A 25585-nucleotide genomic window follows, 5' to 3' on the forward strand; every position below is an offset into this window, starting at 1 on the left:
CCTTTCTCGCCTTCTCTGCTACGCTCCTTGCCTTCCTTTTGTTCATTGTCCCTAGGGACATTCTCTGTACGTTCCATGTTGTGATGTTATATCGTACATTTTGGGTGCTTTCCTTTTTCTTCTTCTTCTCCTGTCTCCTAGCCTTTCTTCTCTCCCTCCTTGCTTGTTTCCCCTCTTCAGTTTTGTTTCTTAACCCCGGTCCTGGATTTGGATGTATTGTTTGTAAATACATCTTGATAATACTCGTTACATATCTTCTGCTATTGACACCAAAAAAAGTTCCGCCCACAGGGGGCCTTCGCCACCAAATTTTTAAAGAGAGAGCTGCTCTGGCTAATACCAACCCCCTCTGTTGCCAAAAAAAGCGTCTCCGTTGTCCTCCATCTCTGGTATCCTCCGGGACTTGCTCCTCCGGCCTCCTGGACTCTTTGCCACTCTTCGGTGTTCCCGCTGGGGATGCGCGGAATCGGTCCATTTTTCCCAGCCTTCATTTTTATGACGTCACATTGAGCGACTTTCTTCCTCTTCGTCAGTTCGTTTATCTAGTAGGAGGGGAGTAGATGGGGAAATCGTTATTATAGCCAGCTACGGGTTTCACTCTATTAAAGAATATGAAAATTTTGTGCAACATCCAAGTATTAATAAATTCACTGTAATTTAGTAGCGCAGATACTCTAATATTTAGGTTCTGCATGTTTATAGGAAGGAGGGAAAGGACATTGGGCTGTTTATTACACTATCTTATTCGTTGTCTCAACAACTTTGGGGACTTTTTCTAATTTTGATTGGTTGGTTCAATAAGTCTGTTAGAAATCAGGTAGAGAGGGGACACTAGTCACCAAAGTTATAATATAATGACGTTTTCTTATTTGTTAACTTAGCAACTTTGGGAACTTTTGTTGAATGTTGATTGCGTTATCCTTTTTTATTTCTAATTGTAAATTCACAAAAAAATGAAACATACAAACTAAGAAATTCTAAGAATTGCTACGCTTGAAGATTATGTATAATAAATTTCCTAAATGTGTAACATAGGCTGGCAGCTTGGCATCTGTGGATTCTTGTTGCGGGGCGTCTTGCGGGGGGGTCCTAGATAGATAGATAGATAGATAGAAAGATAGATAGATAGATAGATAGATAGATAGATAGATAGATAGATAGATAGATAGATAGATAGATAGATAGATAGATAGATAGATAGATAGATAGATAGATAGATAGATAGATAGATAGATAGATAGATAGATAGATAGATAGATAGATAGATAGATAGATAGATAGATAGATAGACAGATAGATAGATAGATAGATAGATAGATAGATTAAATAATAAAACTAATAGCAAAAAATTTAAACAAAAAATCGATTGTTACTGAAATTTTCTGAAGAAAATTTAAACAAATTGGCTATTGTTGATTTTTAACTATATTAAATAATGCTCTATTAGAAAATTAGTTAGTTTAAGTAAATTAGAAATAAATTGAAAATAAGTCAGGATAGGTTAGGTTATATTGGGTACAGGGTAACCCTGCAGAGTTATGGCACTTGTAGGTATGAGCCCTGCAGTGTTATGGCTCCTCGGCCGATTTACGTCATATTATAAGGAAATGTGACGTCAATCGACGGGATAGTTCCACTTTTTTTGAGACACAATTAGGTGTTCCATATTACTAAGTATTTTGTTCAACGTAAATGTGGTTAACAACCAGTCTAGCATTCATGAGGACGGACGTACTAAAATACCATTGTTATAGAGTAGCTGCGCTACTAGAAGAAAGTTTTAGAAAATGGGTACATCATAAATGAATGTACGTGGAAAATATAACAGGAGAAAAATTGTCGTCAATTTAGGTTGCAATTTCCCCCCCAAGCATTTGGTCTGGCCGTTTTTTCAGAGAAAAGAAAATGGGGGGGGGGGGAGATCATTATTTTAGCCTGCTACAGAGTTCACTTTATTATAGAACATGAAAATCTGGTGTAAGATCCAAGTAATAATACATCCATCACATTATAATTTTATTGCTCTAAGGCTTAATCAATAATCAGAGCTAGATGGGGCGACGGTTTCCCTCAAAATGCTTAGCCAAGCACAGAACCCCCCCCCCCCCATATTTGGATATTAATTGAAAATATACTGAGGTAGTTTTTACTTTATATCAGGTTAGGTTAGGTTATATTGGGTAAATAATTGCAAGCAGGGTTTGGACTCCAATAAATGTGGGGGGGGGGGTGTTCTGTGCTCGCTATGCACTTTGAGAGAAAGCATCTGCTAGACAAAAGAGTAATAATGAATTAATCTTACTCCCAATTACTACGTGTGAAATTGTGGATAGATGCTGGAAGAGAGAGGACAGTGGGCTGTTTATTACAGAAGTCCCCAAAGTTTCATAATAACGTTTTCTTATATGTTGGCTCAACAATTTTGGGGACTTTCATTGAATTTTCATTGGTTGGTGTATTAAGTTTCAAACAATATTTGAAATATACGGTGGTGTAATGTTGTGTATCATCATTGGAGATATACATAAATTTATCGGCCAATGTCTTATCCCTTTAGATCCCTGGAATATATGAGAATATTAACGGTCCTAAAGTTGATTAATCTCTGTAATTTATAAGCGTCCAATTGGGATAGGGGTATAAGGATTGGGAAATAGAGATAGAGTAAGTTGTCTATAATATAATACGAACAATACATGAGTTTTAAGTATGGCTTAGAACCGGTTCTTATCCAGCGGATATTGTAGAAACATTTTTTTATGAATCCATACTGGAATGGTTTGGGAGAGAAAAATTTAAAGTTAGACCAGTATAATGACTAGAAGAATACAAAACAGCTCAAAAAAAATTGTGATTCTTTTTTTCGACCTTTTTATATTGTCTTTTATTTTGAATTTTATACAATTTTCACATACTCTTCTTTGCAAATTACTATACAACAAGGATGACAACTTCCTTAAAAATCAATGCTCCTAAATCAGATGGTAGAACAAACAAATAAATCTTAAATCCATTTACAAAAAGTGTGTTTTTTTGCCACCCTCCCCCTATTTTCAATTTATTTCAAAAAGGGGCAATGGGGTTCTATGTTCGATTAGCTACAGTGAAAAAAAATCGTTCAAAAGTTGTAGTTGAACTTATTATCTCTAGTTAATAGTTGACAAAATAATGCCATGTTCGTAGCGGTCATGTGTCTTGCGTCATATTGGAAGGGTGACGCAAATTTAATATCTCAGTTTTCGCTGTTTGATTTACTACTTTTCTCTATAAGATAAAAGCTTGCTAGATTATCTAATTCGCTATAATATAAAGATGAATTTTTCTCAAATCGCCAAATCTGGGGTCTGAAATTTGCGTCAACCTTCCAGCCTGACGCAAGACGCATAACCTCTACGACCGTGGCATTATTTTGTCCACTATTCTGTAGTTAAGGGTCAGACTGAGGTGCGTGTTCCGGATTTTTCAAATGCGGATCATGTCAGATAGGGTACCAAATAATGCCACGGTCGTAGCGGTCATGCGTCTTGTGTCAGATTGGAAGGGTGACACAAATTTCATATCTAAGTTTTCGGTATTTGATTTACTATTTTTCTCTATAAGATAAAAGCGATGCTTGCTAGATTATCTAATTCACTATAATATAAAGATAAATTTTTCTCAAATGGCCAAATCTGGGGTCTGAAATTTGCGTCACCCTTTCAACCTGACGCAAGACACATAACCGCTACGACTGTGGCATTATTTTGTCCACTATCCTGTAGTTAAGGGTCAGACTGAGGTGCGTGTTCCGGATTTTTCAAATGCGGATCATGTCAGATAGGGTACCAAATAATGCCACGGTCGTAGCGGTCATGCGTCTTGTGTCAGATTGGAAGGGTGAAATTTCATATCTAAGTTTTCGGTATTTGATTTACTATTTTTCTCTATAAGATAAAAGCGATGCTTGCTAGATTATCTAATTCGCTATAATATAAAGATGAATTTTTCTCAAATCGCCAAATCTGGGGTCTGAAATTTGCGTCACCCTTTCAGCCTGACGCAAGACGCATAACCTCTACGACCGTAGCATTATTTTGTCCACTATCCTGTAGTTAAGGGTCAGACTGAGGTGCGTGTTCAGGATTTTTTCAAATGGGGCTATGCGGATCAAGTCAAGCCCTCACCCACCCCCCCCCCCCTTTCGGAATGTTCTGGGAGATGTTATGAAAAAAATAAGAAGAAAAGCAGGGGATGTAAAACGCCTCCTAGGAAATTTGTCGTGGGTTGTGTTTTGGGGGATGTGACCACCTCTCCTGCACGCCATTGCACTGTGAGAGAGGTGTCCAATATTTTTCTTTTTACCGCTTTTTCTCGTTTATTGTATTTTTTATTGAGAAAAAACTGTTGCGATTATTGGGAAAACATCAGAGGTATAGGGGATAGGACATACGAAGAAAATTAATATTCTATCCTATTATATAAATATACATAGAGTGATCAACACAGTTTAATTAAACATGTTATTTTTATTTTATGAGTCAAATACAAATTAGTAAGTAGTAAGCTAAAGATATAAGGAAATGCTTTTGCAAAAAAGTTTTATTTTTCAGGGAAGATTTATAAATGTTTATGGGTGATTTTATGATATTTTCTTATCTCCACCCTTCCCTAGACGCTAGGGCGAAACAGCTAGTTCTTCATCCTATTATATAAAGTAGTAAGCTTTTTTTGTCTGTAGGGAAAGATCTCGCTTATCGCTGAACCGATAAGGTTCTTCTTTATATTTTAGCTGATCATAGGTCATTGGAAGGTTTATAACTATTTTGGTGGCGGGTACCACCACCACCCTCTTATGAAATATCACCTCCACAAAAAATCACCCCCTCCCCCCCATTTTTTTTACCTTTTCTTTAAAACTAAAATTGAAAGGGGGGGGGGTTGACTCCCCCCCCCCCCCTCCTCTAGAGACCTCGAGGGGCGTGGCCAATAGTATAATAAAATGGATTGTCTTATAAAATATGAAATTTCGCTATTAATGTAATGACTTATTTGATTAAGGTGTTTAACCCTATATTCCTGTTTTTTCAGTGGCCTTTTAGCTGTTATCCTTGTCAGTTCTAAGGATTAAACTTTATAGATGGAAGGAGAAGTAAAAAAGCAATAACTGCATATGTGTGAATTTTTGTAAATATCATGTAATAAAAAAATATCAAGTATACTTTCGTTTTTTTAGCTCGTGGTAACCAGTGTAGAATTGTCTACACTTTTCCGTCTATAACTAAATAAGCTTTATTTATGCATGTTAGCCATTACTCTCATGGACAATAGCACTAACCTAATAGAAATATCAAAGTAAAAAAATGGAATCATTATATAGTTGGAGATTTTGACATGTTTTTTTTATGGCAAAGCTACTTTATATTTCCAAATGTCCGTCCATCCGTCTGTCCGTAAGACACGAAGTGGGGAAAACGTGATTTTCTTTGCTCCTATTCAATATACAAGGCTGAAACTTTTTTTCAACATTTCCATCATTAAGGAGCTTCACCTGTAAAGCATCCATAGTAGTCGGACTGCTTTTATAGCTTTTTAGCTGCTTTTACTTTTTACAACAGATTTTCATGCCAATATTTCCTTCATTATGCACCATAATTTGGTATAAAAAATCTATTGTAGTCTTACAGCTTTTAAGAAGCTTTTTAGCTGCTTTCTTTTTGCAACTTTTTTAAAGGTTTCGTGATTTTGAGTTTTTGCATATTCTTTCTTTTTCTTTTCTTTGTTCTGATAACAGATAATCTGCCCTGTAACTAACTTTGTCCGTTCATCTATTTTATAATAGATTTTGTTCTTCGCTACTTATGGATGTTTTTATCCTTGTTTATTTTTTATTTACTATTTCTTACAACCAAGATGGAACAATAGAAATAAAAGAATGGATAGAGGATCAATCAAATTTCAATCATTTTTATACACACCCCCTCCTACATAAATTTTAGAGACCTTTTTGGAAAGCTCTTTGAAGGGACTATAGATTATTGGCAAAGTTGTTTGATTTACATTTTTAGACATTACAAAAAAAAATTGAGAGAAGAGTGATGTTTGTATTATGATATTTAGTGTAATTTGACCTGAAATCTTAAAATGGCAATATCTCGCAAAAAGGAACGACTAGGATTTTATTCTCAACTGATTCTAACTACCACAAGGTCCTATTTGAACGCCCAATTGTCCGTATGTATGGGATATTTTTTAATCTAAACTTCGGTTAAGGAGGGGTGTGTATACTGAAATGTTAGGAGATATGGGAAAATTGTAACAGACAAATAAAGGATTAAAAGAATTAAATGAGAAAGAAGTAACAGAATGTCTCTGTGTCTGTAGCTTAATATTTCTCTAACCGCTGGACCGAAATGGTTCTTTTTTACAGTGAATCTTCTTTTAGGTCCAGGAAGGTTTATAACTATTTTGGGGGAGGGTACTTACAAATGAGAAAGATAAAATTTAGCTTTGATTTTAAAAGAAATTACTTACCGTTCAGTGATTTCTTGTTGACCAGGGGTAGATGAAGCAACTCTAAGCAGTAAAAGACAATTTCAGTACATTTTTGTTGATTAAGTGACATTACCTACCATTTTCTTATTTTAAATAATATTTTCAACCATCCCCCTTTTTATTATATTTTCCCATATTTATGACTAAAAGAGTCTTTCCTTGGATATTGGGCAAAGGCTGGAACTTGTGTAGCAATTTCCACTGGCAACACTGTCGAGGCCTGAGCAGTTTGGTAGTCAGCTGATTCGGCCAGTTTCCCGCCATTTTGTTGTACAAACCGGTTCTTGATCTGGTCAGGCAGCTGCGGCCCAATGTTGTCGTCACGTCTGTTGGGATAAAATGGCTTTCTAAATGGGGCCCCAGCTAAAAAAAAGAAAAATATAAATGTAAGGGTAACTTCCTCTAGTAAAATTGCATAAATCCTTTCCAGAACCCAGGGAGGGAGAAGACATTGGGCTGTTTATTACACTAGCCCACAAAGTTTTATAATACAGTTTTCTTATTCGTTGACATAACAACTTTGGGGACCTTACTGAATTTTGATTGGTTGGTTCATAAAGTAGAGTGTCCAATAATTATAATCTATACAAAAGGAGTAATTTTGTGTATCATCAATGAGGAAGTACAGTACATCAATTTATTGGCCATTGTTTTATTTTTTGAATCCCTGCCAGAACCCATATTTTGCGATGAAATTAAAATTGTTTAAATAAAATGTTACCTAAACTAATCAATTCATCACTGTTATGTCCGAGTTTAGTATACTTGGATTTGGAATAAACTGGACCGACAAATTCTAGCTTAGATCTGTTAAAATTGAAACAGAATTATTTAATATCTCTCATGTAGCTGACTATAGTGCCCTACTAAAATGGGGATAAATCTCACTGCTTTTGGCCTACCTATTCTAATGACGTCAGAAATACCCTATACTCTCTTTTCTAGGGGGTTTCTTTCCCCCTTCCCTTTACTGTGACGTCAATAGAATTGGTAGGCCAAAAGCTGTGACATCTATAAGGTTCTCCTTTACAATGTAGCTTCTCATTGGTACTAGGAAGGTTTATAACTATTTTGGAGTAGAGTAACACCACCCTCCCAATAGTAATGGACAAAGAAAAAATGACCCCTTAAACAAAAATTTGGTTTTACTTTTTCTTTTCAAAACTACAGTGTGTTTTTTTTATGAGAACTTTTTTGAAAGCAATTTTACCCCACTTATAGTCATCAGAATTTAATGATTAATGGCTTATTTTCTTCGTTTTTTTAAGGCAATTAATAGAACAACAAAAAATATTTAAGTTTTATTTAAAAAGTACAGTAAAATCTAAAATTCAAAACTTAGGTGTCAACATCTAAAAATGGTTTTAGCGCATTTTTCTTATGCTCAAATAATCAACCTTTTGCAAGAATGGCTGCTAAACACTTCAAAGTTAAGATATAGAGCTAAAAATGAATACAGATACTATTAGAGACATGTACTAGAACATATCAAAGTTTGAAGGTCATATCTCAACCAGGGAGGGAGTACTGGCCCCCCAAAGTCGACTACAGAAAATCCATTTTTTTAAGAAAAATGCGCTAAAACCATTTTTATATGTTGACACCTAAGTTTTGAAATTTAGATTTTACTGTACTTTTTTAATAAAAACTGAAATATTTTTTTGTTGTTCTATTAATTGCCTTAAAAAACAAAGAAAATAAGCCATTAATCATTCAATTCTGATAACTATAAGTGGGGTAAAATTACTTTCAAAAAAGTTCTCATAAAAAAAACACACTGTATAATTGAATTGTGCGTCAGACTCCCCCTCTCCACCTTAAATGCAGTTTTTTAAACCTTGAAAATCCAATGATTCTAGTGCTATTCAAATTTATCAATTATTATTCTGTTTGACCTATAGAACTTTGGATTTTCTTTTTCTTGTTCACTAATAATGCTGTTCAAATCTACAATTAGTTTCATTTTATGATTTAAGTAAAGAAGATATAATAAAATTTGTAAAATGAAAAAAAATAACAACCCCTTAAAAAACGCTCTATTATAGAAAAATATCTATTTTTAGGGTGGGCTTTCTATCACATCAAAGGGTTCAAGAGACTAGGAACGAAAATAAAATCTATCATAAAAGAATTCCTGGCTGGTAGGTGTTGTATCCATGAACAGTTTGAGCATTACTTGGTAGGAAGCCTCCTTGGATAATACCTAGAATTAATAGATAGATAGATAGATAATAGTTAGATGGTTGGTTAGATTAGTTAGATAGGAATATAATAATAAATAGGTTAAGAGGTCACACAACACCATCCACATATTTAAAATATTGATATAAGTAATCTATAATTTTAGGTTAGATTATGTAAGAGAAACAAGGATGACAACAAGTAGCATAGCACAAAAATCATGAATTGGAATACGGAAAAGGATATTTAAAGACCATTTGTAATAGTCAATAATATAGATATATCAAAGAGAAAAAATCACGAAACCTTTCATTGCATATATCTCTAAAAACATATGTATCTTTCCACTTCTATACCTGTATTTCTCTGTGCAAGGAAGGGACCAGCAGGTCCAGGTCCACCGTTTGCTGTTTCTTGATGATTAAAACTCTGTTTATCGCCCCCATTATTGTTTGGTCCATAGGATGCAGGTTTAGACATCTTTATAAGCATTTTCATACAATAAAGCAAGCAAGTTTAGTACCTGTATTATATTCTAATTTTTTTTATATGTCCTGTAAGATCCATAGATTACCCTAAGTTTTTTCAGGTATGATTGTTTTAGTTAAAGTCAGGTATATTGCTATTCCTTAGGTTTGGACAGTTTGGGAGTGAAAAAAATTATTTCCTCAAATTAAAGTAGCAAGAAAAGTATGTAGCCACCCCCTTGAAAGCAAGTAATTTTAAATTATTTCAACAATCATTGCACAATTGCACGTGAGCTGCATAAAAAGGGCGGTGCATGTAGCTTATTCAATGTTCTGCAACAATGGATAAAATATGCACAGATATTATGACAGAGGAAATTTTGTCATCAATTTAGGTTGCAAGTCCTCATTTATTGGAAGGACTATTTGATAAAAGAAGTAAAAAATATGTGGCAACATCCAAGTAATTATATATCAATTATTCCGACTATATTGTATGAACCTTGTTATTATTTTGATAAATATTGGGCTGTTGGCACAGAGAAGTGACCAGGTGGACAATGTCCACTGTAGGATGAGGCACACTTATACCATGTGAGGATACTAAATTCCAGATGCTGAAAAAGATACATCATAAAAAATCTTTTAATCCTTATAATAGAGTAAAAGGATCCCTGTCTGTGTGTGTACCGAAGGATTACACTAACCACTGGTTCTTCTTTATAGGAGAGCTTCTCATAGGTTCTGGGAAGGTTTATAACTATAATTGGGGAGGGTACCATCACCCTCACAAGAGAAATCACTTAAGAAAAAATGATCCCCCCCCAAAAAAAAAAAAATTCTTTCTTTTTTAAAACCACAGTTGAAAGTGGTTGTGGTCGACTCCCCCCCCCCTAGAGGCCTCTAGGGGCGTAGCCACTAGTCAATACTCAATCAAACTCATTGATTTATTGACAATGTGTCCTGAAATTTAGTAGAAATGAATTTATACCTGTCCTGAAGGTCATACCCATAGCCAGGAGGTCTGTCCAGGTTTGATGCCAACAGCTGGATAACCTGATCACAAAACTGTTTCGCCTTCTCTTTTTCCTCACTTGCTGAAGACGAAGGTGTAGATTGTGGAGAAGAAAATCCGTGAATTTCATTCTGGAATGTCGTCGTTGGTCGGGGTGGTAAGTGTACACTTGGATGTGGTGGTGAGTGTACACTTTTCTTCCCGGGCTTTTCTGGATTGATGAAGTTTCCGTTGTATTTGATCAGGTTGGGGTTGATGGCTTTACCAGGCCTGAAATTGGTTTAGGAATTCAAACAATATGGTTTTTAGTTGTAATGAAAGGAAACCTGCAAGATATACACTATTCTAACTGATGAAAGACTGCAACAAGTAAAAAAAAATACTTTTTTTGGCCGGATACCGAATATCCAGCTGTTTCTGATGCCAGATTTCTGGCATCCGGTAAATTACCGGATATCCGGCCTAATAACCAGATATTCCAATAGTAAACAAACATTCAGAAAAGTTACAAATTTAATATACCTAATCAATCAAACATATATGACGAAACTCACGATTTTCTTAACTATAAACCATTAAAATGATTCAATGTTTTTATGGCATTTTATTTCAATTATCTTTGAATTCTCAAAGACATGGATAACCATTGAGAAATGCAAAAGAGCTTCTTTTGTCTCACTGTGCATGTCTATCTATCTTTATTCATATCTGTATCCACTATCCACGTTTATTGTAAAAAATATCTATCCTGTTCATTTAGTAATTTTTCAGATTTTCATGGTAAAATTACTCTTTTTAACATTTATTAACACAAATGTTTGAGCTATAAAACTTTTAACACATTGAAAGGAACATTTGACTGTAAATTACATTAGTTCCCACTATTTTATAATAACAATCTTTTATTCGTAGGCTCAAAAACGTTAGTTACTTCTAATGTAATTTTTAACGTTAGTTACTTCTAATGTAATTTTTAGTAGTGTAAAAAAATTTCAACAAAATTTTTTAATTTACATAAGGATTAATTTTGTTTTTCATAAATTGGCATGTATTTCAATTAGTTGTCCATTGTCTTATCCCTTTAGATCCCTGTCGTTCAATGCCAATTCCTGCAATTAACTTACAAATTTCTCTTTAGAATCTTTATCTAGCTTCAAGATATCTTAAACATAATTGTCATTCGATTTCATCTCTTAAAACTTATCCTTGAATGTAATAAAATTTTCAATAAATAAAACAGACGGCTTGTAATCAGCAAGGCTACTCCATATATATATCCGTTTGTAATGTACATTCAACAATGACTTTGTTAATTGACGGAATTCAAATTACTAATTAAACTGTTTTTAACCTATTTTTAAAATGTATATCAAAAATATACTATGACACCAGTAGAATCAGACTGCAGAGCCCAAATTTGAATTAAGTCCCCAATAAACTTTTTTGGGGGGATTCAAAAATTAATTATTACTGTTGCTCTGGTCAGATTGACCAGAGCAAAAGGTTTTTTTTTACTTGGGGTAATATTGTGGCTTAGAAAACAATTTTATATAATTCACGTTATATTGATACAATAAAAAAAAACATTATTCTGTTCAATGGAAATAATTTTTTTTCTAAAACAATTAATTTTAGTGAAAAATTTAACATAATACAATAAAACACATAATGCTAAAGTCAAACCAATAAGATTTCTTGTTTCATTTCAATTCTTTATAATTTCCGAAAGAGTGTTTTCACAAAGTGACTTATTTACAATGTAGTTAAATAATTTTTATTTAATTAAAATGAAAAGAATGAAAACTATACACATAAAAGATACATACTTTTTAAAAATATTTTTTAAAAATAAGTTTGAATAATCTTATTTTATATCATATTTGTATATGTGACAAAAATAATTTTGTTGTATTGCATAAACATTTGTTGTCATCTTGTCATGCTGTGATGAACTGAAAATAGTTGCCGAATGTGTACGCAGTTTCCTGGGTGTTTCCTCATCCTAGCTCAATATTTACTACTAGCTACAAATCTTCAAACTTCCCTTAAAAAAATCAAAATTTGAATGTATAAACGATTTATACATTATACATTTGAATTTTTTAAATTTTGATTTTTTTTTGAAGTTTGAAGCTTTTTTAGCTAGTAGTAAATATTGAGCTAGGATGAGGAAACACTCAGGAAACTGCGTACACATTCGGCAACTATTTTCAGTTGATCCATGCTGTCATCAAATTTAACCCTTTACAGCCAATTTTTATGTGTTTAAAATAGGTGATAGAACACAAACATGTCAATGTTAATTCATTGGTATATTGTGAAGATTTAACTTTTTAGTGAATTTTTATGGTAAAATCATAAGGCCTAATTTTACTCTATACCAGAATACAATATTTATGAAGCAAAACACTCTAAAAGCTACGAATTTTACCCAAATAAAAAAAGACCTTTTGCTCTGGTCAAAATGACCACGGCAACAGTAAAAATTAATATTTAAATCCCCCCAAAAAAGTTTAGTGGGGACTTAATTCAAATTTAGGCTCTGCAGTCTGATTCTACTGGTGTCATAGTATATTTTTTTATATACGTTTTAAAAATAGGTTAAAAACAGTTTAAGGTACTTTGGCATCAGACACTGACCTTCCCTCTTATTATATACTAGCGGCTACGCCCCTGGAGGCCTCTAGGGGCACTTGAGGAGGGGGGGGCTCGAATTATTTTTTTTTTCTTTGGGGGGGGGGGGGTGGGGATGTCCCACCCCCCAAGAAAATAGTTATAAACCTTCCCGGGACCTATGAGAAGCTACCCTGTTAAGGAGAACCCGATCGGTTCAGCGGTTAGCGAGATCCTTCGGTACAAACATACACAAAGACAAACACACAGACAGACATCCTGTTACTTTATAAGGATTGAAATTTAAGGGAAGGTTTTTTTCCTATAGCTCAACCCTACGGGGCTAAATTTAGACATTTTAAAATTGTCATATAAAATTTTAACTTGTTATGTTTATTCCTGTAACAGTCAGGTATAATTTGGAACTCTGTATAATCTTTTTTTTAGAAAGTCTATAAGTACTGTTCAGCGGTTAGCAAGATCCTTCTTTACACACACACACATGCAGACCTCCACACACACCCACACACACATACATACATCCTGTTACTTTATTATAGTACTAGCGGCTACGCCCCTAGAGGCCTCTAGAGGCACTTGAGAAGGGGAGAGTCAAATTTGATAACCCAATTTCTTATTTTAGATTTTAAAGTAAAAAGTGAAAAAAAATGTAAGGGGGTCGAAAAAAATTTTTTTGGGGGGGGATTTTTCATTTTTTTGGGGGGGGTGGGGGTGTCCCACCCCCCCCAGAAAATAGTTATAAACCTTCTCGGGACCTATGAGAAGCTACCCTGTTAAGGAGAACCTGATCGGTTTAGCAGTTAGCGAGATCCTTCGGTACAAACAAACACACAGACATACAGACACACACACATACATACATCCTGTTACTTTATTGCAAAACTAAAAAACATTATGTAATAATCTAATTAATTATTCTATAACAATCAACAATTAAAACACAATTAATGACTTCAATTATAAGGAAAAGTAATTTAAACAAGAACAATAATATCCCAATAAGCGTTGCTATAACAAGATAATATGAATAGGTATATTGACATGGGACAATTTGTCGTCAATTTAGGTTGCTAATATGGATCTCATCCTGTAGAAGGGGAGGGTATGATTTAAAGGTGGTGGAGTGGAGTATTTTCATTAATTTAAAAATAAGGGGGATGGGGTGGGGGGGCAATACCCAAAAAGGCACTTGGGGGGAAAGCATCATATTTAATTTTGTCATTGTCCTTGCTTAATTCAGGGAGGGAGGAGACATTAGGCGGTTATTAAACTAGTCCACAATGCTTTATAAAAAGTAAATAATGTTCTTTATGCGTTGGTTACACAACTTTGGGGACTTTATTGAATTTTGATTGGTTGAGTGTCCAAAATTTCAACCACTAATTGCAACCTACAGAAACATAGTTAGCGTTTTTTGAGGATGTATATTGTAAATCAATTTATCGGCCATTGTCTTTTCCCTGTAAATCCCTGACTAAAACTACTGATTTAAATATAATTTATAGTTGGTTTGCCCTTCTTAGTATATCAATTTATCATAATTTCTTTAAATAACTTTTTTCTTGAAAATACAGCAAATTTTTGAAATAGCGAATTAAAATTGACAGTCCATTTTCCCCCTTTTCGTTAAGAATTTACTAATAGCTACACCCCAAGAGGCTTCTAGGGGCACTTCAAGGGTATCTGGGAATAGTCGACTCCCCCCTTTCATTCTTATTGTTAAGAATTAAAGTTGAAAATAGGCGATTTCTCTTGGGAGGTTCCCCAAAAATAGTTACAAACCTTCACAGGACCTATGGGAAGCTATATAGTAAAGGTGAACCGTAACAGTTCAGCGATTAGCGAGATCCTTCTGTACATACACACACACACACACACACAGACAAACACAGAAAAGACACACAACCTTTTGCTTTTATATAAGTATTGATTCATAAAAGTTCTTAATTCCTGCAGGAACCTAAAGCTCATGGTAGCCTACTGCCTAAACTAACAATAATAACCTTAAAAAATAACAAAATTCTACCTAACCAATCTAATAGCTATTTTTCGGTCCTACGACAAACGCGAGAGTCCCAAACGTCAGAGTGGACACTTAACCTAACCTAACCTATTTTAGACCACCTTATAGGTTTTTTAAATGCCTAACCCCTGCGGGGGGCTTATTTGTTGATTCATATCTTAACCTAACCTAATCTGTATATAAATACTTAATAAAATTAATATTTTAACACTCCTGCGTTTGTCCACTCCGACGTTTGGGACGACTGCGTTTGCCCTGGAACCTATTTTTCAAATAAGTATAAATCCACGTTTGAAAAATGTGCTGATATATAATATTGTCAGCATAGTAGAAACGTTATCATAGTTTTATTTTTTCTCTCAATTAAAAAATAATAATACAATTTCTCAGGGGTAGAGGGATCTTTCATTTCTTGATATTTATCTAGATGTTATATCCTTATAATAAAGTAACAGGATATCTGTCTGTTTGTCTGTCTATTCGTTTGTACCAAAGGATCTCGCTAATCGCTGAACCGAGAAATCACCCCTAGAAAAAAATCCCCCCACCCAAAAAAATTTTAATTAAATTTTTTTATCTAAAAGTAAAAATGAGGGGGCTTCTGCCCCCCACCCCCCAAAATAAATATTTCCCCACAAAAAAATCTTTCTTAAATCTAAAATAAAAAAAATGTTATCAAATTTAACTCCCTCCGCCTCAAGTGCCCCTAGAGGCCTATAGGGGCGTTGCCGCTAGTGATTAATATAGTCTTAATGTTGTTAAAAATTTCGGGAACAGTCCCTTTCGTGGTAACGCGTCTTAAGGGGCGATTCGTCGTATTTCTGCAGTAGCTTTTGATAGGTTATTTTAGTATCCGGCCAAAAAAGTATCCGGTCCAACCCTAGGTTTAGGTTATAATTTTATCTATACCTTTAATCCCTGAGAAAACTAAATATAAAGTAACACCATATTATATGCTGCTGTGAGAAAAAAGGAACATTTGTCTTTTTTTCATTTTTATGACCTTCGAGTTTGGACCTAGCCCTACGGGGCTGAGAAAAACGGAAAGTAAAGATCATTTTTTTGGGATCAAATATAAACTTCAGGGAGGGAGGTGACATTGGGCTGTTATTGGCGGAATATTAATTTAAAAGTTTATTAAACAAAATTGCACAAAAACTTGTATAAAATTACTTAAATACATGATTCTGTTTCACAGAACATAATTACATTTAGGGATTAAGAGATGCTTCGCTTGAAATATTGTATCTTGTTGTAATATGAATCAATGTTCCAAATTCAGAAGAACAGAGGTGGATTCTTTTTAAAAAATTTGGCTCACTGGCTCATTTAAATCAGTAAGGCTCTACAAAAATTAAATAAAACCATGAAAGGGTTAACATAAGATTTTGTTTTATTTTTGTAGATTTTTTATGAATTTTGCAGGATTTTTCACCAAAATTTTTAGCCAGCCTCATTAATTTTAGTGAGCCAAAAAGTTTTTTAAGAATCCAAGAATCCAGGATATTTTACAAAAAAAAACATAATATACAAAAAATTGGCATGTTTTAAATGGAGGAACGGAATTTCTAGTAATGTTTTGAAGTTGTTATGTTTTATAAATCATACCTAATTGTTACATGAATCATCATCCAATGTTTGAAATCGATAGAACAAGTTTTTAAAAAGTTTACCTGAAATTACTCAAATGTGACTTGTATTCATTATCTGTTCTTCTATCACTCTTGTCTTCTGAAATAAAAAAATATCTTATTTTAATAATACTGATATTATACAAAAATTCTAATTGCCTCTAAATGGGGTACTCCTATCCAGTTTTTTGTTTAGGAATGAATATTTTTTGCCCGAGGGAATAAATGATGAGATATCGCTCCAATAATCCAATAAATGATGGAGCGATAGCTCATCATTTATAATACGATGCGAGAAATAACTATAAACACATATTCTTTACCTAACTCAGTGTCAATAAAAGATGCAAAATGCAAAAGCATATACTTTTTTAATTCTTATTTTTTTACATCGTATTTTGGAACTGATGATCTTTTTAATTAATGAATCAATTGTATTTCATGAATAAAGTTATGTTTATATACTTTATATAAAGTAATAAGCTTTTTTTGTCTGAAAATTAAAATTTAAATTACTACTGAACTTCTTAGGATCTCCTTTTTATGGAAGCTTTATATATGGCTCGAGAGGGGTTTGGGGAAGTTAGTTTTTACAAGCCTTCATATGATTTCAGGCAATTTTTCTAGTGTAGAATAATATATTTAAGTTTTTCTTTTACTCTCTCTTTCTCTCTCTCTCAAACACAAACACACTCTCTCTTTCTCTCTCTCTCTCTAAAAACACAAACACACTCTCTCTCTCGCTTTTTATTTCTCTCTCTAAAAACACAAACACAAACACTCTATCTCTCTCTCTCTCTCTCTCTCTCTCTCTCTAAATTTTTCTCTTTTTTTCTTTATATGCTTTTTTATGCTAATATTTCTTTGAGTAAAAGAGAAACTTAATTTGAATTTGAATTTTTAATAATACAACTTAGAAAAACACCTTCAAAAAGATTAAGAAATTTGGGGTGTTTTTACGTTAAAGCCAAAAAAAATTATATGAATCTATACTTTTAAAAAGGCGCAACTCATTACCATTCAAAGTTAGAACATACAGACTAGGGTCGTGCAATTAAAGGGGTGGTTTAAGTAGTTTGTATGTTAATGCCTTGGGATCTATTACAAATTATAAATCAGATATACAATTTTTAAAAGCGAAGTTTTTCTAAAATTAGGGTAGGTCCGTCTGTCCATAACGGTTAGCTCTTTTAGTTAATTTAGACTTATTAAAATTGTCCTAACGATTTCAAACTTTGCATGATGATTGCTATATAACAGTTAGATACAATTTATTTCAGCAGTTTTGCAATAAATTTACTTAAAATTTTGTTTAAACTATTCTGCTTATTCTGTTCTGACACTCTTCTCTAAGTGTTAATGCTCGTTTGTACTAGCATTTTAAAGCTTTATGAATGTGTCTTCCTTGTTTAGCTTAATTTAGCTATTATGTAATATTATCTGAATTGTAAAAACACTAAGATAAATTTTCTTGGTATTGTTTAAAAAGAGCATACTCATGGCATCTCAAATCTCACCAAAAAGCGGAACTTTTCTATAATTTGTGTTTGGATGTACGTCATAAACCATATGTGCCAAATTATCTCAACATACCTTGTCAAGGATACCCTACCCCCTTTTTTGTTTGTTTTTATCTAGGTTAGGTTATGTTAGTTTACTCAGTAACCCTGCAGGGATTATGCATAGGAAAAAAATATCTATTCCTCCTTTTATTTTGTTTTTTTCAAGGAGAAGAAATGTTTAGTGCTCGATTGGTTCTTTGAGGAAAAGCATCCTAGCTATAGTAAAGGGTTGCTACTCCATAATTATAAAAATGTTCGAATGTCCGTCTGTCTCTCTAAAATATGATTAGCTCTCTTTTTAATCTTTTTGTTAACTTTAGTTATTGCATTACTTATGGACAAAATTGCCCTTGGTACTTTTAAGCAATTTCACATAAAATGTAAAATCTAAACTTTTCAGCTAGTCAAAGTTTTAGAACCATTTGCTTCAAAATTATATTTTTAGTCACTATTTTTGGTATGCTACGCTCCCTAAAAAGACGTACTTACCTTTGCTAAGGAAATTTGGGACCAGATCTTTGAATACATTCAGAAAAAAAATAGTTATAGAGTAGCTGCGCTACCTAAAAAAAAGGTACTTCCCATTGCTAAGGAAATTTGGAACAACTAATTATAGAGTAGCTGCGCTCCATAAAAAGACGTACTTACCTTTGCTTAGAAAATTTGGGACCAGATCTTTCAATACATTCAGGAAAAAACTAGTTATAGAGTAGCTGCGCTACCTTAAAAAAGACGTACTTTCCATTGCTAAGGAAATTTGGAACAACTAATTATAAAGTAGCTGCGCTACCTAAAACGACGTACTTACCTTTGCAAAAAAAAAATTGGGACCAGATCTTTGAATACATTCAGGAAAAAAACTAGTTATAGAGTAGCTGCGCTACCTAAAAAAACGTACTTCCCATTGCTAAGAAAATTTGGATCAACTAGTTATAGAGTAGCTACGCTACCGAAAAAGACGTATTTCCCATTGCTAAGAAAATTTGGAACAACTAATTATAAAGTAGCTGCGCTACCTTAAAAAAGACGTACTTACCTTTGCTAAGAAAATTTGGGACCAGATCTTTGAAGACATTCAGAAAAAATGGATTTCTTTGGCTCTGAAATAAAAATCAATTAGTTAGAGTAACAGGATTTCTGTCTGGCTATATGTCTGTAGATTAATATCTTGCTAACCGCTGGACCGATAGGGTTCTTCTTTTCAGTAAAGCTTTTTATAGGTCCAGGGAAGGTTTGTGACTATTTTTGGGAGGGTACCTACTACCTACAGCCTCCAAAGAGAAATCAAAACTGAAATCACAAGTCAATAAAAGTATCCAAAGTATGATGGTGCGTTTTTAAAACTTTGGGTACAAACATAATTTACAGCCCTCTCTGTATAGGAAATCAAAAAAGAAAAAATTGTGTGGGCTTGATTTGATTAAGAAAAAAAGTGTGTCATTAAGGAAAGATAAACGAATATTACATATTTCTTCATCCGATTAAAATAAAACTGTTATTTAAAGCCACAAATTAGTGTTAATATCAAATTTATATTATAAAACTATATGGTGTATTATCACTTCTACACATAAAATCTTTTTTGTCGCAAAATCAAAATAGAAGTAATAAAAATTTATAACGCCTGGCGGCTGCGCCCCTAGAAGACTCAAGGATAACCCTCAATGGGGAGAAATAAAACTATTTTGAGAAGGGTTATTTTTCCATGAGTGATTTCTCTTGGGAGAGATGTTGAGCTAGCCTCAGGACCTATGGCTAGTTTTACTATTAAGAAGAATTTAATTAGTTCAGTGGTTGTAAAGTTATATTTTTAGTACAGATGCATACATGAATTAAATTAAATGAGATAGTGTATTTTAATAAAAAAAAGCGATACTTGCAAAATTATCTAATATTAATTATGAAAAATGCGCGGAAACTATGGCACACCTTCCAATATATGTCATTAATACGCAGGATAATTGAATTAATAATTATGGATCAATGGATAAACAGATAGACAATTAGATGGACAAAGTACATATATGGATCAATGGAAAAACAGATGGACATTTAGATGGACAATGTACACGTATGTATTAATTAATGTTTTAGCATCCATTAGGAAGGGGATGGGGTAAAGGGGGTGGCTGGGGGTGGCTGGGGGTGGGTAGTTATTCTAGCCAGCTATAAGCTTCACTTTATTAGAGTACATGATAATCTAGAGTAAGATCCGAGTAATTTATTGCTGTAGAAAAACACTTTTCCTACCTTTGCTTCGTCAACTAAGGACCCAGTGAATTCTTCTGGAGTTCTTTCACTGATAACTTCATTATAATCACCAGATATCACAGTTTCCTCATTATTTTCATTGATAACTTCAACATTTTCATGTTTAACATTAATATTATTTTCATAACTATTTCTACTGCTGCTTATGAGTCCTTGTGGACTTGCCACATGATCTAGAAATTCTGGCGGGAAACCATGTATAGATCGGGCGGCGCGCGCCCAATCAGAAAATGCGCCATTGCTCTGGGACCAATCAGAGGCCGGGTTGCTGTCATGTGACCAGCCAGTGGCTGTGCTGGCCTGGGTGCTCAGCAAATCAGGATTGTTTTGCTGCTGCTGGCCGTGTACGACAAAATGGCCGCCGATTAAAATGATGGCTGGGGATAAAAGCAACATTTTTGTACTGTCATTGGGATGGGGTCATCTCATAACTTTCTTGTACATTGTTTTTTTTGCTTCTGAAAATTAAACAAAAATGAAAAAATATTATGCAGAGCAACAAGTTTTTGATTAAAAGAACAGTAAACTATAATACTCTAATATTATGTATATCTTTAGAATTTTTGGATAATACTATATATATTCCCCAACCCCAAGTTGTTTTACTTTAGATGTTAACAACTTAGAAAGCTTGAATGATTTTAATTCATTTGCTATTTAACATTTTTTTAAAGAACAGTAAAATGTAATTTAGCAAAAAAATTTAACTTTAATGGAAGCATTAATGCTATTTTAATTGTTATTATTTTAAATATCTACTAGAGGCATCTAGGGGTACTTGACACAATGACATAGACTCGAAATAAAGTATTACCAAACTTTACCAATAAACTGTAAAGAGATATGATAAATATACAACCAAAATAACAAGTTAATGTTGAAATTCAAATCCTTCTCGTTCCTTCTTGAATATAAAATGAATTTGAAAATTTAGAAGATATATTTTAATTTCCTTATCAGGATGATGTTTTTATATGTCGTCTTTATGACAGGTTATTATATTATGAATATATTTCTTAAATTATGTATATAAAAAAATATTGTACGATAATATCAATTTAAATTAAAAATAATTTATTTTTTATGTTTTTTTTTGTTCCAAAATCATCCCTGCATTAAAGAAAGAAAAATGTGTGTTTTGTTTTACAAAGCAGACTAAATATATTATGATAATATACAACGTCTCTTTGTGAGTTCATATTTATAATATTGATTTTTATAAATGAATTAATGAAAAAATATTTGTTTGAAATTTGACTAAATATCATATCGTATAATTTACTTAGCCCTTTTATTTAACAACCTTTGTTTTTAGGTCCTTTTTATTTAAATATTTCAAACAGCTGCCTTTTTTTTATCTTTAAACTGTTTTTAACCTATTTTTAAAACATATATCAAAATTATACTATGACACCAGTAGAATTAAACTGCAGAGCCTAAATTTGAATTAAGTCCCCAATAAACTTTTTTGAGGGGATTTAAAAATTAATTTTACTGTTGCTGTGGTCTTTTTTGATCAGAGCAAAAGGTCTTTTTTTTATTTGGGTAAAATTCGTAGCTTTTAGAGTGTTTTCCTTCATATATATAGTATTCTGGTGTAGAGTAAAATTAGGCCTTTTGATTTCACTAAATTAATTCATTAAAAACTTAATTCTTTACAATATATCAATGAATTAACTTTATCGTGCTTGTCTTCCATCACTTATTTAAAACACAAAAAAATTGGATGTAAAGGGTTAAATAGTGAAAGATGACAACAAACGTTTACGCAATACAACAAATTTTTTTTGTCACATATACAAATATGATAAAATATAAGATTATTCAAACTTATTTTTTTAAATATTTTTAAAAAGCATGTATCTTTTATGTGTATAGTTTTCATTCTTTTCATTTTAATTAAATAAAAATTATTTAACTACATTGGAAATAAGTCACTTTGTGAAAACACTCTTTTTTGAATTGTAAAAAACTGAAATGAAACGAGACTTCTAATTGGTTCAGACTTCAGAATAATATGTTTTATTTTAATGTTAAATTTCTTCTATATAAATTATTGTTTTAGAAAAAAATTATTTGCATCGAACAGAGTAGAGTTTTTATTATTGTATTGATATAATCTGAATCACATCAAATTGTTCTGTAAGAAACAATTTAACCCCAAACTAAAAAATGCTTTTGCTTCCATCAAAATGATCACAGCAACATATAAAATTGATATTTAAATCCCCCAAAAAAAGTTTATTGGGGACTTAATTCAAATTTGGGCTCTGCAGTCTGATTCTACTGGTGTCATAGTATATTTTTGATATATGATAAAAAAATAGGTTAAAAACAGTTTAAAGTTAGAAAAACAATTTTTTCAGAAGATGTTTATCTTTATTATTATTTTATATTAGAAATCTCAAAATTTATTAGCGGAACCATAAAGTATTTTGAATTTGGGCTGTGGTAAAAAATCTTGATAGTGGACATAAAAATGCACATGAAGCTCTCTCATTTTTTTTTAGGATTATTTTTTTGGGGGGGGATATCCACCCCCCAATTAAAAAAACTGTTTAGGGGGGTAAATTTTATATGGGGGCGGGGGAATAATCACCCCTTTACCCCCTCCCCTTGGACGTCCTTGTAGTTGTTACAAAATGGGTGAAATTGCACCACAGTTCTGATCCCACAATGTAAAAATTTACATAACTCTTTTTTTTTAATTTGAATCCCAAAATAAAGCTTGAACGTCTTTGATTTTTTTTATCCTTATATAAAAGTATCATGATAACTATTTATCTAGTTGTCTCAACGAATCTCGCTAACTGCTGGACAGATATGGTTTTTCTTTACATTAAAGCTTTTTATTTGTCCTGGCAATGTTTATAACTATTTTGGGAAGGGTGCCTCCACTATATAAAAATTGCTCCTGAACAAAAAATAACCCTCTAAAAATTTTGAAAAACAATCATCTTAAGTATAGTTAGGACTCTCCACCCCCCCACTCCCCTCCCTATCCCCAAGTGCCCCTAGAGACTTTAAGGGTACGTAGCCGATAGTCCTTATATGGAAATAATGAGATGTATGTATATCTGTCTGTAACAAAGTATGTATATCTGTCTGAACAGATATAACCCTTGGTTTTTTTTGTAAAACTTAAATTTAAAAATGGAGGGGATCAAATTCTAGTGCCCCTAATGAGCGCTGGGGGCGTAGCCGCTTGTTTTAAGTATGTCAAGCATCATTTTTAAATTAAAAAGAAAATAAATGTTTCAGATAATAACAACCCAACAAATTATGTCTATAGCAATTTGATCAGCTGATTGGTTTGAATACTAGATGTTTTTTTAAGTAGCGCAGCTACTCTAAATCTAGGGGATAAATCTAATTTTGCTTAGAATTTACTTTCAGGTGTTTTAAATGTTGTAAATTGAAGATTTTATTTTGATAATTAATATTTTACAACAATATCTGCTATAAACTGTTAGTAAGTTTGATAAAATTACGTTTTTTTGCAAGCTTTTTGGAAAATACTTCATTATTTTTATAATTCTGACAAAATAGAATTTCTGTTTAAGTAAATAACATAGCCACAAAAAGGTTTAAGTGGTTATTGAAATATTTTATTACCATTCTTGATAATTAAATAGTCGTTAACTATGTTTAATTTGCATTTTAAAAAAGACAAGTAAAATATCCTACTTTAATGCTACTTTTATGAATTTATCTTAAACCTTATCCAAAAGTTTATTTTATAAAACTATTTTATTTTCCATTGATTTTATTGATTATATAGGTTCAAAATATTAAAAGTATTTTTAAAGGCTATAGATTAATTTTGATTAATTCCAATTTTTAATTTTTTTATTTTTTTTGTTTTAAATCTGAAAGAATATGCATGTCTTTTTAAAGAATAGATTAAATAAAAAACGAAATTAAACATATTCAGGCTATGAAAAAGCAAAAAATGTTCTTTTTTACCATTAAATCGCAAATATTTAAAATCATTAGATTTTAAGCTTATTTTGCGTGGAAACACACTTTTTCAGTTATTTCTTCTCAACAATGGATCTTAAATGATTATTACTGAAAACTTTTATGAAAATGTTATTAACAAAAACTTCAAATAAAGGAAAATAAAGGAAATAATTGCCGTTTGCGAAAATGTGTGCAAAAAGTTGCCAATATCTCGTTAGAAGGGACTTAATAGATTTTAATTCTTACTGCTTACGACTCAGTGGACTATAAACTATTAGAAAAGTATCACTTTAAGGTGAAATTTTAGGGTCAACTTTTTTTCTTTTAAAATTCGCAGTGTTGAGGAGTGAGGAGTTGAATTCGATAACACAAATTTTTTGTTATAGATTTAAAAAGAGAAAATAAAATCAAAGTTTGGTGGATGGCGTTTTTTTTTAAATAGTTATAAACCTTCACAGGACCTATGAGAAGCTAATATGTAAAGGAGAACCATATCGGTTTCGCAGTTAGCAAGATCCCTAAAAACAAAAAGATTCACAGAGATTCTGTTAAGACAATGATGTCCAAACATCCCATGCTAGATATATGTATATATATATATTTTATAGTTAAACAACGTTTTTTACTTCAATTTTATTTATCTTTAACTTAAAGTTTCATGCTATATATGTATATTCAGAAAGCTTTAATGCTATTTTTTTGCTATTTAATATTTTTATGGCTATCTATGAATTAAAAACCATCAGTATCTATCTATTTAATGAAAGAATTGTAAATGAATGATATGAACCGTGGCAGCCATAGCAAAAATTATTCTTTGTGAATTTTTGTTGTTCCTATATTGACATGTGCATTATGTAGAGTCAACATTTGCAGGTTATTGACATATTTAAAAGGGACGCTTTTCTACAATTAGGGTCAGTCTCCGTCCGTCCGTCTGTCCGTAACGGTTAGCTAAATGAAAATTAAAGTAGGTATGTTCTTTTGGTGTATCCTGTATTTACGCAATTTTTGTAACAAATTTATGTATATTTATTGTTCAGACTAAAAATGATTGGTTGGTTTATTAGGTTAAGTGTTCAAACGTTTCAACCACTAATTTTACGCTACAGAAGAGTAATTTTGTTTGTCATCATAGCGGATGTAAATAAATGTCTATTGTCTTATCCCTTTAGATCCCTGGTTGTGACATGAAAGTGTGGGTATGATATTTCTAATTGTCATGCGTCTGACATGTTTGATCTAATGACCTTCTCTCACTTATGAATTCCCTGCACAGTCCAAAGTTGGCGATCTCATGCAAAACT

The 25585-nt window shown here is 32.5% G+C and overlaps 1 protein-coding gene across 1 annotated transcript; it reads right to left on the reverse strand.

Annotated features, from left to right (window-relative positions):
* Positions 1-977: 977 nt before the first annotated feature.
* LOC145306442 (uncharacterized) lies at positions 978-20769 on the reverse strand. Its single transcript, XM_080148537.1, has 12 exons — positions 20295-20769; positions 19081-19144; positions 16525-16582; positions 10171-10464; positions 9682-9796; positions 9069-9192; positions 8666-8734; positions 8427-8478; positions 7253-7338; positions 6690-6894; positions 6511-6552; positions 978-1089 (listed from the first exon to the last, which is right to left on the reverse strand). The coding sequence occupies exons 1-12, from the start codon at positions 20709-20711 to the stop codon at positions 978-980; spliced, it is 1638 nt and encodes a 545-aa protein (XP_080004663.1). The 5' UTR covers positions 20712-20769.
* Positions 20770-25585: the final 4816 nt, after the last annotated feature.

Source organism: Acartia tonsa, chromosome 14 (genome assembly GCF_053477335.1).
Source record: "Acartia tonsa isolate MP-2025a chromosome 14, ASM5347733v1, whole genome shotgun sequence".
NCBI lineage: Eukaryota > Metazoa > Arthropoda > Copepoda > Calanoida > Acartiidae > Acartia > Acartia tonsa.